The sequence below is a fragment of the Artemia sp. Qi Xiang Cuo genome, chromosome 8 (assembly GCF_049724085.1).
Source record: "Artemia sp. Qi Xiang Cuo chromosome 8, ASM4972408v1, whole genome shotgun sequence".
NCBI lineage: Eukaryota > Metazoa > Arthropoda > Branchiopoda > Anostraca > Artemiidae > Artemia > Artemia sp. Qi Xiang Cuo.
The window spans coordinates 2660072-2678986 of NC_142801.1; the positions used below are offsets into that span (position 1 = coordinate 2660072).

General features: G+C 36.2%; 1 protein-coding gene across 2 annotated transcripts in view; it reads right to left on the minus strand.

Annotated features, from left to right (window-relative positions):
• Positions 1-5379: 5379 nt before the first annotated feature.
• The window catches only part of bsk (mitogen-activated protein kinase dJNK), a 34066-nt gene continuing 20530 nt past the window's right edge, over positions 5380-18915 (minus strand). For both annotated transcript variants that reach the window (XM_089093142.1, XM_089093143.1), the window contains exon 3: positions 5380-9360. In XM_089093142.1, coding sequence (XP_088949268.1) covers positions 8784-9360 — 577 coding nt within the window. In that variant the 3' untranslated portion in view covers positions 5380-8783. The remainder of the gene's footprint in view (positions 9361-18915) is intronic.

Genomic DNA, 18915 nt, shown 5'->3' on the forward strand with positions numbered 1-18915 from the left:
ATTTTGTCCAAATGTTTTGAAAGGAATATTACAGGACCAAGTAACAAGTCATGAAGTATAAGTGGCTTCAGTGTAGTCAAGTCAAGTACCGTGCCGCAGCAACACCAAAAAATAAAATAAGTAAATAAAAAATTGTGGATCACATTCTTAGTCGCACAAATAATTCTTTTTCATCCTCGACTGGATTTTCTCCTTTTTTTCTTGTAAATTTATTTCCAATTTTATATGAAATGAGTAGTCTTCTGGGTATGTTCCCAAAAGTGGAGAGCTGCTTGTTCGGCAAATATACTGCTTTGCTTTGAGTACATTAAGTTTGAGTATATTAATGAACATTAATAAATGCGAATGAGACAAAAGTCTTGAGAAAGGGGTATTTTAGATCATGTGAATTAGAGAAAAGTCTTTCTGGGTAGTTTATCCCAACGACACAGAAGTGCAAATTCAAATTTGCTACTGTGTCAAAATACTGAATACTAAAGTACTTAAAGGAAACTGGAACTTCTTGAGAGGGAGTAAAGAGTAAAACTGAATACACTGGGACGGAAGAAGAGCGTACGCTGCTGCGCTGAACTCGGGCGGCTTGGAGCTGCACTGAGTTGTTAGTAGCAATAGTATTTCTTAGATATTGCAGAAATATGCTTTTGGCAACCTGAATGCAGAAATTACCTTTTGATTTAGTTTAATACTCCCCTACATATTCCCTAAAGTTTCGCCTTAATACCCTCAGCGTTTTTCGACGACCAGAATCAAATATTCTTCACTTTCCCAATAAAAAAGCACCAATGTAAACAGTGGGTAACTTGGATAATTTACAGCGTTTGCCCCAGGGACCATGGGAGGTCATGTCCTCCCCAGAGGCATAGTTACTGGATCTCTTGACTATTTTGGGCAAAATGCCTATCAAGATTTTTGACCATATTTGTTTTGTGGTGGGGGAAGGCAACTAAAAAGGGCTTGCGGAGAGGACTTTTTGCCTTTTAATTGCTTTGACTTAAAAATAACATCGGAATTTTCAATTTCCAATTGAATGAATTCCCCCACAAGTTTATTTGTTACAGTTAAAAATAGGACATTCTACTGAGACATTCGACATTCTCTCTCAAAATTAGTTCATGCTTTGGGACAGTTGAAAATAAGACAAGGATATATTATACACAAAATTCATATTCTCAAAATTTCCAGTTTGAGCACTTTAGGGGCATACTACTTGCCTAAACAGTAAGGGCCAAAAACCACTTGCAACAGCCAAAAAAGACCCAAATTACTATCTAGGCTTTGTTCAAACACAATCAATGATGGAATAAAGTTGTTTATTCCCTTGCACTACCTCGTCTTGACACTCCTTCCGAGTGAACCCCGTATCTTTCTTGAATTTTAGAAGGCCGTAAGTTAAGTTTTTTTTTAGTTGAAAGTCATGTATTAGGTCCTGGTAGGTTACCTAGCAAGTTCGGATACACTGGAAAAGGTCTCCCAGCTCATGGAACACATTTGCTTTCTAAGGAAAAACATTTCTATTACAAAACAATATAGCTGTTTTTCCATTACTGTTTTAGATTCGTTGAAATAATTCCCTTTTGTTTATCCTGACATTCCAGTATACACGCTATAATTCTGGTGTAAAATATTCCATCATTATAACATGTGAAACTAAGAGAGGAAAGAAAATAATAAATGAAAAATAAAATAAAAAAAGGTGAGAAAACGAGGGTTTTGTCAGCCAGTGGCAAAACATGAAAACGAAGAAACAAGCAAATATTTCGATATTATTTTTTTTAACACCTTTTTTTTAATTTTATTTTTCATTTAATATTTTCTTTCCTCTCTTAGTTCCATATGTCATGTATAGCCAGTGTGATCTTAGAATGTATTGCCATCATTATACGGTAAACACTGAGATATTTCTACAGGCGGGAGAAATATTTTACCTTACAATTTAAACTCTTGTGATTCTATCAATAGGATTTTTAACGGAAGAAGTTGCGAAACAAAGAGTTAGATTCGGCTTGTATTATTTCGGTTCTAGTGTAATTAGTTTTTAATATAGGTGGGAGACAGGCAACCGTTAAGACCAATCACCCTGTCAAGACATACATTATTGGTATCCGTTTTTCTAATATGTAAGCGCTTAGACAGAGGACATTCCTGAAAAGATGCAAAATTTAAGGATTACCAATCCCAATTATAGAACCGTGTTAAATTATAGAAACATCCTTTAAGAAATATCGTATCTCAGCAGTTCAAGAATGGAAATTGTTGATTTATTCGTGTTTTTCCATTGAAGTTGTTGGTTAATTTTGGCGCAAAGAAGTAATTTGCAATTTGTATCAAACCACAAAATATAAGATCACACTGGAGTCCATCGGAGAACTCATCCAACGTTTAAGAAAAAACTTAAGACGCCGTGTGAATGAAGGAACTAGTATCGTGAGGTTTTAATACCAATAGTCATTCATCGATATATCGGACATTTATGCATACCAATATAAAAGAGGGACGATGATGTTTCAGATGTTGAAGTACAAATGACTTTTTTAAGGCAGAGTGTTTACCTGCTGACGAATTGCTTTTAGCTCAAATAACTATTGATACATTTAATGAAAAGAAATCAAAAGTAGATGAGACTGTTTAATGCAATCCGCTCCTAATACCATCGTGTAGTCTAAAAGAAGTCAGTACCGATCTAAAAAAGACCAATATTTTGCATATTTTTGTCATAGGTTATTTAACTCCCCCCATATTTGGAGCCCCGTTCGCCTGTAAATATATTCATGGTCGGAATATAGGGTGATTCTCTGGAGGGTGTCCAATTGTCTCCCAAATATGGAGTCCCCGTGAAATATCAAGGCCCTCTATTAGTCACTTGATCGATCTTCTCGTTACCCAAAATCACCTCTTCACCTTCATTTATTCCGAGCGTTAGTGACTAAATCTTCTCAACATAAATTTTCCAACCCACTCTTGCACCCTCAACTCTCGAAACCTCTAAAAATTAAATCATTTTGCCAATATTTTTATCAGAAAAATTTTTCCAGTGAATTTTCTGGCCAGGAAAAACAAATTTCCTACCTTGACCTAAAATAGAGGCAAATCAAGTATTAGCCCAAGTGACAAAACTTCTTTTGATCAGTGATGTTGAATCCACTAACCGAAGAAAAATTACTAGCGAAACAAATAAGGGTCGACGAACGCGCTCTCTAAAACATTGAAATTTTTTTTTTTGCGATCGCAACACAGTCGTCACTGCTCAATACCAGTCAAAATCTAACTTAAACGCTAATGAACGTAATCTCGAAAACACAAAACTTCGTGGAATGTTTTTATTCTTGTGATCGCAATACAACACAGCATTTCTTTTTTTAAACAACGACCGAAAAAAGCAAAACATCACAAAATTCGAGTAATCCTCGCCTTCTTTTCCAATGACTTTCTGACAAATTTTCTACTTTAGCAAAGAAAAAGAAGAAACTGTCAAAACAGGACGGAAACAAAATACAATATCAAAATTAATACTTGGCAGTCATTATATTAATAAAAAACGAAAAGAAAACAAACAATAAAAGAAAAAAATTCTCAACCTGGGCCTTAGACTTGGTGACGGGGTTTAAATTTCTCCCTCGCTCTTTTTATCTCTGATTAGCATAAAACATAGTTTGCGTTGCCAGAACCACTCTACAACCATATCCGTCGACAAAAAAAAATCAGATTTTTGAATTATCCATGTTCTTTACTGATTTTAACAACATATTTGCGCAACAAAAGTTGGAATTTGGTACAAGAAACTTATACTATCACGAATTCGTTCCTAAATATTTAAAACTAACACTAAATCTTTAAACCTTTTATCAGGCTTAGTGTGCAGATAGGAAAAACAATATTACAGATATTTTCATTTATTAGGTGATTCTAAGTCAGATAGAGCAAAGGCATCAATGTCGCGTTTGATTTTTGAAAGTAAACAACTTTTTTAAGGGAACGCCAAAATACTGTTTGGACAATTTAAAATTTTGAATCAGCACCACAGAAACATTATATTTATATAAAGGGCAAAATGCTTGCTTTTTGTCATTAGCAGTCTTCGGAACTGACACCAAATGGTACTCAGCAATCGATAATATTAGATTAGCATTCATCGAAGCCAAGGCCGTATCCAGGGGGGAGGGGGGTACCGGGCTTGAACTCCTTCTCCCAAAATCTTTGTCTCACTCACAAACAAGTAGCAAAAAACTTATATAAATAAATTTTGAGGGCTTTTTAAAGTTTTTTTTTTGTAATCACCCTCTACAAAAAAGCCCCCTCTCCCCAGAACAAAATACTGGATACACTCTTGATCGAATCCCACCATATTCACCCAGCTTGCCTTTAATACTATTTCTTAGTTCTATGACCACCATCTATTATTTGTACTAAACTTAGTTTTATGACTTTACCTAAATAAATGGAGCTTCTTCTATTAGGAACGGTAGTTATTACCTCAACTAAAGATAAAAATTCAAGATTTGCAATTATTAAAAAAAACGGAGCAATTACAAATGTAACCACCTAATATCGGAAAAAATTACCCACCTTTTATGAGAGATTCTTTCTACTAAAAAAGTTTATTATCCCCCACCCCTCTCGAAACCCATTCGAAAGTAGTCTTAATTAAAACTACAAACAAAGGCCAATGGACAGGGGTGAAAAAAACCTTCTTCATCCTTCTCAAGGGTTGGACCAATGGTCATAACCACCCCACGGTTTTAAAAACAATTACTAAAGTTTTAGGGACTTAAATTTACGCTATCGGGCAATAAAGAAACAAAGAAACATAAAAAAAGAAAACAAAAAACAAGACAAACATAAATGTACAGTTGAACACTCCTTTCATACAAATATAAAAAAAAAATCACTTTCACATTGCGGTAGCAGCTTCAGTTCGAGGGATAGTTAATCCTTTGCAGAATAAAGAGTGAACTAGCCCATCTCTGAACATGAAAAGAAAATCTGTGACCACGGAGAGCCTTGTCCCTCAAATGATAGCGTTGCCTCCAAAAACCTAATGACCCCTTTTCCCCTACAAACCTAAAAAAATAGCCATACAAAAGTTCACATAAATAGAAGAATGTCTTCAAAGCTATGAAGTTGGAAAAGAAAGGACCGTATAGATAATCTTGCCAGATAGGTTAAACCCAATATATTAAAAAAGAAGCAACATCTTTATATATCTACTTTATTTTTAACGTTCCAGTTATCATTTAAGTTTAAACCTTGAAATAGATAGGAAATTGAGCATTGTAACTTATATAGGTTCCACAAAGTGACCTGTATCCACAAAAAAAAAAAAAAAAAAAAAAAATAAATCAATAAAAAATAAAAAAAGAAACAAAAAATCTGAGAAGGACTTTTTAGGCATCTATTTTTAAAAAGCCAAAAACACAGCTTGCGTATATGCCCACAGGTGCAGAATTTCAAATTACAAAGTTTAGACTTTTACCGAAAAGGGAAAAAGTTTTTTTCCTTTTGGGGGAAAAAAACGAAGCTTCGTTAAAAAAAAACAAAGCTTCTTGATCACTATAACGGAATTAATCTTTTGGAACGAGCTTTGTAAAACCAAATGGGGTATAACAAATGCAAGATATACCTCGAGAGTTTCATTTTAGAAGTTTCTCAGAAAAACTACTATTAAGAAATGAAAATCTTGATGTTTATGCAAAAAAAAAGTTCAGAAAACCCCTACAGATATGTATGTTAAAAAAGACTATCTAAAGAAAAGAATAAGCCAAAAATTTATGTTTTTGAAGAACACTCAACATTTAAACATGTTCTTAATATATCCGTTTTAAAAAGAAAGAATGCACTTAAGTGCGCTGACATCTTATTTTTTTCTTGGCTAATATACAGAAAGAGCAACCTTTAAAGCTTATTAAAAAAAAATTCTTAAACTTTTCATAAGTTAAGAGAATAAAGGGGGCATTAATTGATTCTGGTACATTATGGGGAAAGTATGCACAATCTTAACAGATGAACAATCCAATTATTATTGCACTATTAGCTAAACTACATAAATTAAACAATAGTTATGAGTACTCTAGGCAAAATTATTCTGTTACAATACTAAATAAATTCAAAAATGTCATCACATTACCGTTCAACCACCAGTTTAAAGAAGAATAAAAAGAAAAATGTGATCTATTTACAATTTTTCTTAACAAATTAGTTACAACAACAAAATACAATCTTTGACAATAATAATACTAAGCTCAACAATAGCGATAATAGTAAAAAAAGGACGAAAAAAAAGGAGAAATGTGTCTTCTTATCGGCCCAAAGGGGGCTAGAACATTCACCCAACCTCTACTTATTTGCGATTTTAGTTTAAGGTATGTGCATCTTCAGCAATTTAATGTTGCCTAATTAAGGTATTTATAATCATAAAAGAAAAATTCACATGTGGTAATTTTTTTTCTTCGTCAGAACAGATCTCTCAAGATTATGATTTGGTTTGAATCTAAATTTGAGACAAATGCCCCCCATGGATTAAACCTCAAATCAATCAAGATTGTGAAAACACAGAAACTACACACGTTCATTTTTCTTTTACTGTCACACACATAATAATTGGTGATAATCATGTAAAGTAGCAACTTTTTGAAAACAACAACTGAAAAAAGTCTACACCCCCCCCCCAAAAAAAAGAGAAAGAAAGGAAAAAGGTCCAGCTTTAAAATATGAATTAAAGTTCTAAAAGTCAATAAGCTTGATAGGAAATCTTGACTTTTGAATTGTGTTTATTTTAGTAGGCTTATGTTAGAAAAGGAAAAAAAGAAAAGAAAATTGCAGCCTAAAAAGTAAGATCTTCAAAAGAATCAGACTTGCTCCCCCTATAGTTATTTGTGTTAAGCAACGAGCTTAAGATTAGAGTCCTTCTAAAAAAACAACCCTGAGCAAAGGAAACATAAACTATAACGAAAAATTCATTATACAGAAAAAAAGAACAAATAAAACAACATAAGACTTTCATTACCATTCACTATACATACAGTGCCGTTAAACACTTTAAGAAGAAATAGTTGAACTAACAAACAACCGGTTGTGAAGTTTTCATATTTTTAGTAAAGGAAAATGTAAGAAAATACTGTAAATTTATATACATACAGGTTAAAAGTGATAAATGTATTGAAAATAAGCAATACACCACAGCTCTATCTAAACAATAATAAAAAATTCATAGTCTGCATCCATGTTTGAGCAGAAAAAATAACGGCTTTGAATTAACTGGTTCAATAAACAAGATTTTATAAATGGTTTTATGACAATCAAATTATCTGAAATTTGTGATAGCGCAGTTCGCTCATATCTGCTTGAGGTCCTGAGGTTCGATCCCGGCTGCCGCAAGGTTGGGCGACAGGTTTCCTGTAAATGAGGCCCAGCAATAGAGACGTCGACGCTCTATGCGCCATCAATGGCTCTTGACCGCTAACCTGAAACCCTAATTCGTTGAGCGTCTCGATGATTCATTCATCGGACACAATGTCCTGTTTACAGTTTCAAATTCATCGTAAAAAAGAAGAAGAAAAACTACCGTGTACCACAACCGTCTGTGAGACGGAGAGAATTGGATTCCAATATTCTGATGAAACTGATCACTGGAATAAGTAGCAAACCTGGGCTCGAATTTTTCCTTAAAAAAAAACAAAACAATAAATGCTGCTTCAGAACCTAGAGCCCAGCCCAGGTAGGGAATATGTCAGATTAGATATACCAGGAAATCTTCAACCCGGAAAATATTGATCTAAAAAAGATGATGATATCTTAAAAAAAAGCTCAACTTCTAAACGAATCATCAGGTTATTCTTTTGAGCCAGATTGATTTATTTTCAAACGTTTTCCATGAGTAAATGAAAGTAAAAAAAGGCGGATTATTATTATCGGAAATTTCGGTACTATTTCAAATATTGGATGATTTTGAAGTTAATATAGTCAATCGAAAAGACCTATTTTGCCTATTGTAGAGCAGGTCAGTGAAATATCAATAGGCATAAGCTTAACGACTAGGGTAAATAAACTTTCCGATAAATTATTTTGAAACCAGCGCATCTTATATATGAGAATTTATATCTATTTTTCAGTAGGAACAAGAGCGGTTTTGGAGTAACTAATAAAGTAAAAAGGATTTTCTATTGTTTTATGACAGATATGGTTAAGGGTATTCATGATTCCCTGACACTGCGAACCGGAAGTCCAACCTAACTGTTGAGCTTTTCTCTACAATGGATAATGTCCAATTTTCGGCAATAAATTCACCAGGGAAGAAAATCTCGCTGCGGACATGGAATCCAAGGATACGAAAAGATTAAGAACTATTCTAGCTTCAAGTGTTTTAGGCTTACAGCAAAAACGACCAAAAATAGAGTAAGGCCTAACGCAAATTTTGGTAATCATAACTACTCAATGACAAATCAACAGATCCCATAATTTAACGAAGAAAATGATCAATTCCTAATTAAAAGTTATTCTCTTTAGGTTTAGGATTCTTTATGTATGTGCTTACATAAAACAGCAGTCAGCTCAAAACTCTCTCGAACCTTTATTTTCACTGTCAATATACTAAAATATACTCTATTGTAAAATGCTAATTTTGAGCAATTGCGCATACTGTGCAATTGCAATATTATGTAGGGCATAATTAAAACAGTTATATTATATAGGGGCATAATTGAAATAGCTATAAAGAAAGAAAAAAGTAAATTTCTTCTGAGCAAGGTTTAACGACGCCAGCCAAAGTACTAAAATAACTGAGCAAGTTTCTACCGCCTCGAAGAGGACTCTCCCAAATCTTCATTTTGTCCATTCTGACTAGCTTCATATTCAACAACCTCTTTATATATAAGTTCTTTCCACTGTTCTACAGTATGCTCTTTTTCGTCAACACTATGGTCAAATGGACCAGGCGCAGGCGCGTTGACCTCCGACTCGTCAAACCACAAATTGATATAAGGATGCATTAAAGCATCGTCTACACATATACGCTTGTTTGGATCAATTACAAGCATTTTATTCAGTAAATCCCTGGCTTGACTCGCTTTCAGTCTGCTATTCTCTGAATATGTATCCGCAGGAAAAAGTCCATCTGGGAATAGTTTTTCAAATGAATAACCAGGATATTTCGGCCTATTTTCAACATAATTTCTAACAGTTGGCTGAAGACGTTTCATGAAGTCTTGTGACGGGGTACCAAGCTGCTCAATGATTTTATTCCACTGATCAATATGGTCAGTTCCCGGAAATAAAACATAGCCACGTATCATTTCGCCCATAATACAGCCTACACTCCAGATGTCCACATTCTCCTTATATCCCATCCCTAGGATCACTTCTGGCGCTCTAAAAAGAAAAAAGAAGAAAAAATTAGAGACAATAGCAGGGTATCACACAGACATACCAATATCCAAAGGGGGTCCTCTGCCCTCACCTGATATTAGTACAAAAGATTTCCATAGAAACAATGTAGATAAAAAATACAATTTTTGTGCGACCTCAGTGAAGAGTCCTCCAGACCATTCCTTCACCAATATATTGAATAGAGAATCCTTGGGCCATCTTTTTGGGCTGCTATCAAGGGTTCAGAATTCAGCTAGGAAGTTGGCCAAACAAGTTTCATGAGACATTCGACAGCAAATAAAAATACTTAGAAATAAATAATGAGATACATGTTAATCCTGTAAAGAAGGAATTTTCTTAATTTTTTTTTTCAATATGAAGGGCTCAAAATCTCCGGTTGAGGGTTTTGAACCATGAAAAATCAATTGAATATCTTAACATTCGGATTCCCCGGCATTTGATCCTTTTTGGAAAAAATTGAAATTTTTTGGCACAAAACACCAATTTATTGTGGCACCAAAAATTATCTGATGAAAATAACCCAGAAGCCTAGGTAGTCAATACATCACTCAAATCGTCCTCAGCTGACGATTTACGAATGAAGACAGAACTCACTGAGACATTCAAGTCATGCTGTAAGTATTCATCCACACAGTGTTGAGTCAGCAATGTTTCAAGATAAAACCTCTTGTTTAAGGTTTGGGGGATTGAAAAACTCTTGTTTAAGGTTTTAGGCCATTAAAATCGATCGACTATCTTAGAATTTGTGTTTCCTGGCATTTTGACTGTCTCTGGGCAGAAATGAATGTTTTGTGACACGAATTGGCCGAAAACACCACGGTCGCTTTAGTTACTGTCTTAGTTTAGTCATTGTTTGTTGTCAATTTATCAAAAACCTATGTAATTGCTACAACATCAATGCCATTATCAGCTGATAATTTATGAATTAACACAGAGCTCAAAGCAGCATTCATGTCGTACTTAGGACCATTTTTCAAGATAGGGGTCAAAACCTTCTATCAAGGTTTTAAATGATGAACAGTCAATTGGCTCTATTACTATTTGCGCTCTCCAGAATTTTGATTTTCTTTGCGGAGAAACTGGATGTTTTTGGCACAAATTGGCAGAAAACACCCACCTTGCTGGAGCTTGTCAAGGTGGGGCTCGAAACCTCCAGTTTAGGATTTTAAATCATGAAAAATTAATTGGCTATCTTAGAATTTCCATTCTCTGGGATTCGATGTTTGGTGAAACAAAATGGCAGAAAATACCCCTTTGCCGTCGCACAATCTCGTTCTTACTTAAAAAGGGTACTAGACATGGCGATTTCATATCATTTCAGCCCTCTCCTAACATTTTACAATGACTAATTCGACACGATCACCTCTGAAAAACTAGGAAAAAAAGGAGACACATCAGCGCTTTCCTAGTAAACAACTAAGTTCCCTTAGTTGTTTGGGTAATTTTCATTTACTTAGTTGTAGATTATTATATTTTCTTAGTTGTTTGGGTAATTTTCATGGTGGGTAATTTTCATTTACGTGGTTTTCAACCACGGCCCAATTCCCTTCCCGTTGAACTGCCAGCACTTAACCTTGAGTTCTATCCACATTCTCTTTATATGGACTTTAAAATACCGATATTATAAGTGGTCAACCCAGGCGAATGCAGGCGTCTATCTCAGTTGAACTTTCCGCTACACATAATCCTTTGGATTATAATTAAAACCAAACTTCAGACATCGCAAGTTTTCACTTATTTCGTAAATTAACAGATGTTAGCGCAGATATGGGTAACGTTGCCCGCCTATTAAACCCTCAAAACCCTAAAGTGTCATTTGCGCTTTACTGAAAGCAAAATCATATTTTAATTACACAGTTGCTCTTTGTCCATTATCACATTAAACCTGTAAACACTGCTAAAAGTATTAGGACTTTTTTTTCGACACCCGTTTCTTCCTTTTATTAAATAAAAAAACAAGTTTTTCCAACTGAAAGTAAGGAGCAACATTAAAGCTTAAAACGAACAGAAATTATTGCGTATATGAGGGAGTTCGCCCCCTAGTCAATACCTCGCTCTTTACGCTAAAGTTCGAATTTTCCTAAAATTCTTTAAGAATGACCCCTGAATCACAAAGGCCGTTTAATTAGAATAAATAGCTGTTTTGAAAATACTAAACAAAAATTTAGTGTAAAGAGCGAGGTAATGACTAGGGGGCGAACCCCCTCATATAGGTAATAATATCTGTTCGTTTTAAGCTTTAATGTTGCTCCTTACTTTCAGTTGAAAAAACTTGTTTTTTTATTTAATTTAAGATCGTTTTTCAAATAATGCTGGGAAACCCGGTGCCCCTTCATAGAAAATTTCCTTCCCCATGGAGAGATTCTCCCACGTAATCAGCATAAGAATCCGAATCTTCTGATGCATCTATCAGTTTCAAAATTCCGTTTTAAGAGTTTTGGCTACTATTGAGCCGGGTCGCTCATTACTTACAGTTCGTTACCGTGAACTGTTTGATACCTATTCCTCTGAAGCATGCAGAAAACCAATCAGAAAAGCGAAAATTTCTTTTCAAGCTATTCATTTATTCTCTAGCAAAGGAAGAATGACACCATAACCTTTCGGGAGGTTTGAGGGGCGGAAACACCGCTTTTATTTGCGAAAAAATCTCAACATACAACACTATTGAACATTCGTAAGAGTTTTATCGATTAAAAATTTTTTATTTTTGTAGTGATTTCATTGTTTTAAACCAATTCCTTTCGAATCCATATAATAAAATATTAGCTAAACAAAGCTTTCAACTTAAGCCTTCAGCTTCGTTTTCAGTGAAGCAAAAACGCCATTCAAGCCTCTTTCTATTTTTTTCCGGGGGGGGGAGGTTGAGGAATGAAAAAATCCTTAGTTGTGGTAGTTTACATTTCTAGTAAGTTTGGCTTCATTGTTTGTTGTGACTCCTGTGAGTTAGCATACACATATTGCATTTTTCTCGATTGATGATCCCCTTCATCATTTGCTGAAAGTTCGAACTGAATACCCTAAGTCATTCCCTAGATACGCCCTTTTGCCAACCCACATACACATAGTGTGTTTTGATTTACGTCAACACTCTCCTCAAAATTCCCTGAAAGCTCCATTTGAACGCCCCTGGCCTTGTAACCACCAAAGGTCAAACTTGCCCGCTTTCCAGATAACAAATACTTCATGTAAACAAAGGGCGAATTGCACTCATCCAAGGGCTGTGGGGGGTTGTTGTTTCTCAGAGACAGTTATTGGACCTTTCAATAATGCAGAAGAATACACGATGGCTGATTTGGATTGGATATCTTTGGGGGCAAAAGGGTGCGTATGAGGGGAGGGGGAGGCTGGTTGACCTTCAATCCCTTTTGATTCTTAAACAGGCCACTAGAATTTTCAATTTCCAATTGAATGAGCCCCTTCCGAAGTTTCTAGGACAGCTCCTTTTATCGAAGTGCCATGGTAAAAAAAAAATTTTTTCCACTTCGCTTTTTGCTTAGGTGGCGCTATAGAGCAGCCTTTGAAAGGGCTTTATATACAATTATTTTTTAAGGCTGTTTCTCGATATCTAATTTTCAAGGAAAACCTATAAGTGACTGCTACATAATTACCCCAGCCCAACCTCTAACCAAGTGAAAGCTTTAGTAGGTGTCAACTTTAAAAGAAGACATCTCAGAAGATGATAAATGGGAAAGAAATGCAAACTGTTAGATTTTGATAACTCGGGAAAGATTGGAATATTGGAAGCTACAGCGATGACAGTGGTCAGGTATGGTTCTGAAGCGCGGGCGCTACGAAAAACGGAGGAAGATTTGTTAGATGTTTTCCACAGAAATTGCAGACGGGTTGTTTTGGGTACCCGACTGACTGACCGTATCTCAAACAGTATCCTGTACGAAAAATATGGGTCAATTCCACATTCTAGGGCTATAATGAGAAAAAGGTTGAGATGGCTAGAACTCATTCTGCGGATGATAGATTACCCAAAATCGGCCTTGTCGGGCAACTGTCTAAGGCAAAACGAAAAGGAGGTCGCCCTCGAACGAGATGGGAGGATGTCATAAGGAAAGATTTAAGGGAAATGAGAATTTCTTGGAAGGGTGTAAAGGGGCTTTGAATAGATTGGAAAGGAGGAGGAGCGTCTGTGATTGCGTTGGCCTCAGGCGGCTTAGTGATGCAGTTATTTTTCTTGAGAATCCTGAGGAGGCCCCCCCCCCTCCTGCGTACGTCCCTGCTTTGTATAAATAAAACCAGAAGATATAAAACCACTAACAAGCCTGACTGGCTCAGTAGGTGGCTCCTGATCACGAGATCACTGATTCCAGCCCGACGTCAGGTATTTTCTTGTCAGAAAAGAGTAAATATTGAGAATATATTTCTTTTTAGTTTAAAAGTTATATTTCTATCCTAGGGAATCCTAGGGAATAGGAAAAGAATTTATTACAGAGAAAGAGCACCTCAGTGAGTCTTTTCATTAAGATGCTAGCAGGAGGAAGAGATAATCTGACTCCAGTAATTTCGGCCAAAAATTTGGCGAAAGTTAAGGCCAAGCGATAATTTAATTACGTGATTATGAATGGCAAATTTGTAATATAAACAAAAGAAGCATCTCTAATCGGAGTGGAGGTGGAATCAGAATGAAAGTCGGTAATTACAAAGACTAGAGGTGTATCATCCATGACCTATTGCCACGGGCCTAAACTGCAATTCTCAAACAAAGCTCACTAACTTCCAACTTGATTCTTCCTTTTTAAATAGTCGTGGGACAACACAGGTAATTGTTAGCATAAATTTGAGGTTGTATAAAAGCTCAAGGATTTTATCCACCTTCTTCATTTCTTAAATGCAGAAAGGCAATGAAACTTCTTTCTCCTAAAAGACTTTACAAATAATTAACTCTGCGTAGTTAAGTTTTCAAAACTATTAATGAAGAACTCCACACTTACTTACAGGCGGGATGGCAGGGAGAGGAGTAACATAGGCGAAAATCTGTAGCATCAGTCACCCCACCCCTCCCCCTTTAAAGGTCAAGATATATCAATCCATATTCTAATACAGTAGAGGGATGAAAGCTAGCAAATATAGGCTAAGTCTCTTCGATATTTCTATGGCAAGCCACCTAGGCGCTATACAGAGCCCCCCCCCCCCCACACACTTCAATTGAGAGGCCTCTGATCCTCCTTAAAAATTTTGGACCGTTCACATTCATTTCTTAAAAGCTAGACAAATTAGATAGTGCCCCTTTGACAAAATCGGATAAGGAAACAGTTTCGTGGATATCTTATTTTTATCCTAGGAAATGAGAAGATCCCGACAAAGGAAAACTTAATTAAAAAAAGGACCCAGCCTAGAGGGGAAAAACTGAAAGGGACATCATAATAAACTTGTCTAGAATGCTATCAACAGGAAAAATCGATTAGGAATCCCCATATAAGCCCAGGAGAATACTAAAAGTAGATAGGCTATTAGAATTCAAGTCTCAACAGCCTGTTGAAAAAAAAACTTTTTTAAAGAGTACACGGTAGAAAGCGCGTATGAGAAGAGGATATATCCCCTCCCCGAATTCTTTGGATTTTTTTGATCCCCGTCCCCTAGGCTCCCATGATTTTCCTATAATTACCTTGGTAATATCATAGGCAGCGCGCTAGCGCTGCCTAAGTAAAGAACGGTGTGGGCACAAAGTGTTTTTTTCTTCTTCTTCTTCAGTTGGGCACTTCGTATCGAAGGAGATGTCGTAGAAATTTCGAAAAGGGCTCATTCGATTGGAAATTGGAGTGGCTAGTGCCCTTTTTAATACTGGAAAGTGATTGGAGGGCAACTAGGCCCATCCTTCCCCCAAACATATCCAATCAAAATTTTGAGATAGTCATTTTGTTCAGCGTAGTTGATTTCCAGATAGAAAATATGTTTTTGAGGAGGACACTCCCCCACAGCCCTCAGGGCAAGGGTTTTAAGTTATGCCCACGGGGCATATAAAGTTTTTAAAGAAGGCGTTGTCGTAGAAACTTCAAAAAAGCTCATTCGATTAGAAATGCAAAGGGCTAGTACCCTTTTTAATAGTCGAAAGTGATTGTAGGGCAACTAGCCCCCCCCCCCCGAGGCCCATCATTCCCCCAAACACATCCAGTCAAAATTTTGAGATATCTATTTTATTTAGGGTAGTTGATTTCCAGATAGGAAATATGTTTTTGAGCAGGACACTCCCCAACAACCCTCAGGGCAAGGATTATAATTTATGCCCTGGGGGCATAATCTTTGTAGTAAAAACTTGAAAAAGGGCTCATTCGATTTGAAATTCAAAGGGCTAGTACCATTTTTAATAGTCGAAAGTGATTTGATTGCAACTAACCCCTCTCTCACGCCCACCTTTCCTCAAACACATCCAATCAACATTTTTAGATTGCATTTTATTCAACACAGTTGAAAGTTTTGGAAATTAGGTCATTAAGGATGACAAACCCTCCCCCCACAGCCCTCAGGGCAAGGGTTGTAAGTTATGCCCTGGGGTATATAAAGTTTTTATTGAAAGCATTGTCGTAGAAACTTCAAACTATACTCATTCAATTGGAAATTGAAAGGACTAGTGCTTTTTTTAATAGTTGAAAGTGATTGGATAGCGACTAACGCCCCACTCACACCCACCATTTTCCAAAACACATCCAATCAAAATTTTGAGATATAAATATTTATCAACGTAGTTGAAAGTTCTTAAAATTAGCTATATTAAGATGATAACCCCCTTAAAACCCTCGATGAACGTGTGTTAAGTTGTGCCCGGGGGGCATATAATGTTCATATAGAAAGGGGTTGTATAAATCATAGGCAGAACGATCGTGCTGCCTAAGTAAAGAACGGAGACACTCGAGAACGATACAAGAAACGGGAAGTAAATAAAGAGAAGGACACTCCCCCACAACCCTCAGGGCGAGGGTTTTAAGTTATGCCCTGGGGGCATATAAGAACGATGTTGGCACAATGTATTATTTATTAATTTTTTCCTTTAGAGCAGGGCACTTCGTATCGAAGAAGTTGTCGAAGTAGAAACTTCGAAAAGCGCTCATTCAATTAGAAATTGGAGTGGCTTGTGGCCTTTTTAATAGTCGAAAGTGATTGAAGGGGACTAACACCCCTCTCACGCCCACCATTTCCCCAAACACATCCAATCAAAATTTTGAGGTAGCCAAGTTGTTTAACGTAGTTGAAAGTTCCGGAAATTCGGTCTTAGAGGATGACAACACCCTAACAGACCTTTGGGTAAGGGTTTTAATTTGTGCCCTGGGGGCACATAGGCTAAGGTGTATATAGAAAGCGTTGTCGTTTCCAAAAGGGCTCATTTGATTGGAAATCAAAAGGCTTAGGGCCCTGTTTAATAGTCGAAAGTGATTGGAAGGCTTGACATTTTTATAGTAAAGATCGAAGTGGGTATAATGTATTATTTTTTGTTGTTGTTGTTGTTTAGACCAGGGCACTTCATATCGAAGGAGTTGTCGTGGGAACTTCGAAAAGGGCTCATTCGATTGAAAATAGAAAGGGCTGATGCCCTTTTAAATAGTCGAAAGTGATTTGAGGGCAACCAATCCCCCTTCCACTCCCACCCTCCCAACGCCAACCCTCCCATTTCTGCTCTTAAAATTTAACCAAATTAAAATAGCGTAAGTGTATCCAAGCTATCAAAGAAAGTAAACAGATTTTTTTGCGAATGATATCAAGTTTTCCATTTCGGGTCAACTAGAGGAGGTATGAAACTAAATTAAACAGTAGCCTATTATTTGTGTCCAGATTTTTAAAAGGGTGTATGTTGTTAAAAATTGCTGAAAATTTTTCTCCAGCATACAAATAGCAGGCCAAACTATAAAGTCTTAAAAAAAGAAAAGATTTAAATTTTTATTTCTTTTTCTTGAAAAGACTGGGTCAATATAAAACGAACCGAAATTAATTTAAAAAACTTGTTCCACAAAATAAGTTTTTCAAAGAAAAGTAAAGAACTCCATTAAACAAAAAATGAGCACAAATAAAATCAAATAATCTACCAAGCGTGAAACCACCACAAATCAGCATCGATAAATAAATGAAACCCAAAACGAACAGAAATTACAATAATTAACCGAGTCAAAATTGTAATTTCTGTTCTTTTTGTGTTTCATTTATTTATCGATGCTGATTTGTGGTAGTTTCACGCTTAGTAGATAATTTGATTTTATTTTTGCTCATTTTTTGTTTAATGGACTTCTTTACTTTTCTTTGAAAAACTTATTTTGTGGAAAAAGTTTTTTTTAATCAATTTCAAACAATAAGCTGTACGAAAAAATGTGGTTCATTACCGCTCTCTAGGGCTATAATGAAAGAAATGTTGAGATGGCTAGGGCACGTTGTGCGGATGAAGGATGACAGATTACCGAAGATTGTTCTCTTCGGCCAACCGTCTAGGGCTAAACAGAAAACAGGTCGTCCTCGGCTGGGGTGGGAGGACGTCATAAAAAAGATTTAAAAGCTGTCATAAAAAGATCAAAAAGCTGTAATCAGGGATATAAGCTCCTATTTACAAAAATGCGAAATTTTGTATTTTTTCAGGGAGAAGAAACATCAGAGATTCGTGGTATATGAGAATGTTTGTTAGGTTTTCCTAAGGGGTAATTGTACGGAACAAATAGTCATAGAAAATCGCGAAAAGACTGATTCGAACGAAAATTAAATGTCTAGTTCCCTTTTTAAGTAGCAGAAAAAGAGTGATACAGCAAAGTGACGTCTTCTGCCATTTTGTGGCAAAAAAGAATTTTAGCCCAATGGGGGCCAAGAAGCCATCGGATGCAAGAGACTGGAATCGAATGAGATTCCAGTTTCAGAGGCAGTGTTGTCGCGCGATCTTCAGTCATTTTAAGGAGGCAATGGCTTAATCTTATTTGTGTTAATTTATATCCCTGTTAAGTTAGAATTTATTATTTATTTTGATTTCTGAGAATTTGTTTTTCAGTTTCAGAGGCAGTGTTGTCGCGCGATGACGCATTCGTCCTTAAAAATGCAGGGGATCTTTTTCTCAACTGAAAGCAGGGAGCCACATTAAAACACAAAATGAAACAAAATATTTTGTATATGAGGGGGGCTGCCCCTTCCTCAAGCCTCGCTCTTTACGCTTAAGTCTTAAAGTTCTTAAAAAAATGCTTCTCATTCAAATTCAACGGCCCTTATTTTCCAGGAGTTGGTCTTAAAGAATTGTGGCAAAAAGCCTAACCTTCGCGAAAAAAGCGAGGTAGGAGGAAGGGGCGACCTCCCGCTCACATCCGCAATAATTTCTATTCTTTTCAAGTTTCAATGTTGCTCCTTTCTTTCAGTTGAAAAAAACTTACTTTTTAATGGCCTTTTTAATGCCAGGAAATCCCTCTCTTCCTCCGTGTAAAATTCCTCTAAAAAATTCCCCGCGCTCACATCCGCAATAATTTCTATTCTTTTAAAGTTTCAATGTTGCTCCTTTCTTTCAGTTGAAAAAAACTTACTTTTTAATGGCCTTTTTAATGCCAGGAAATCCCTCTCTTCCTCCGTGTA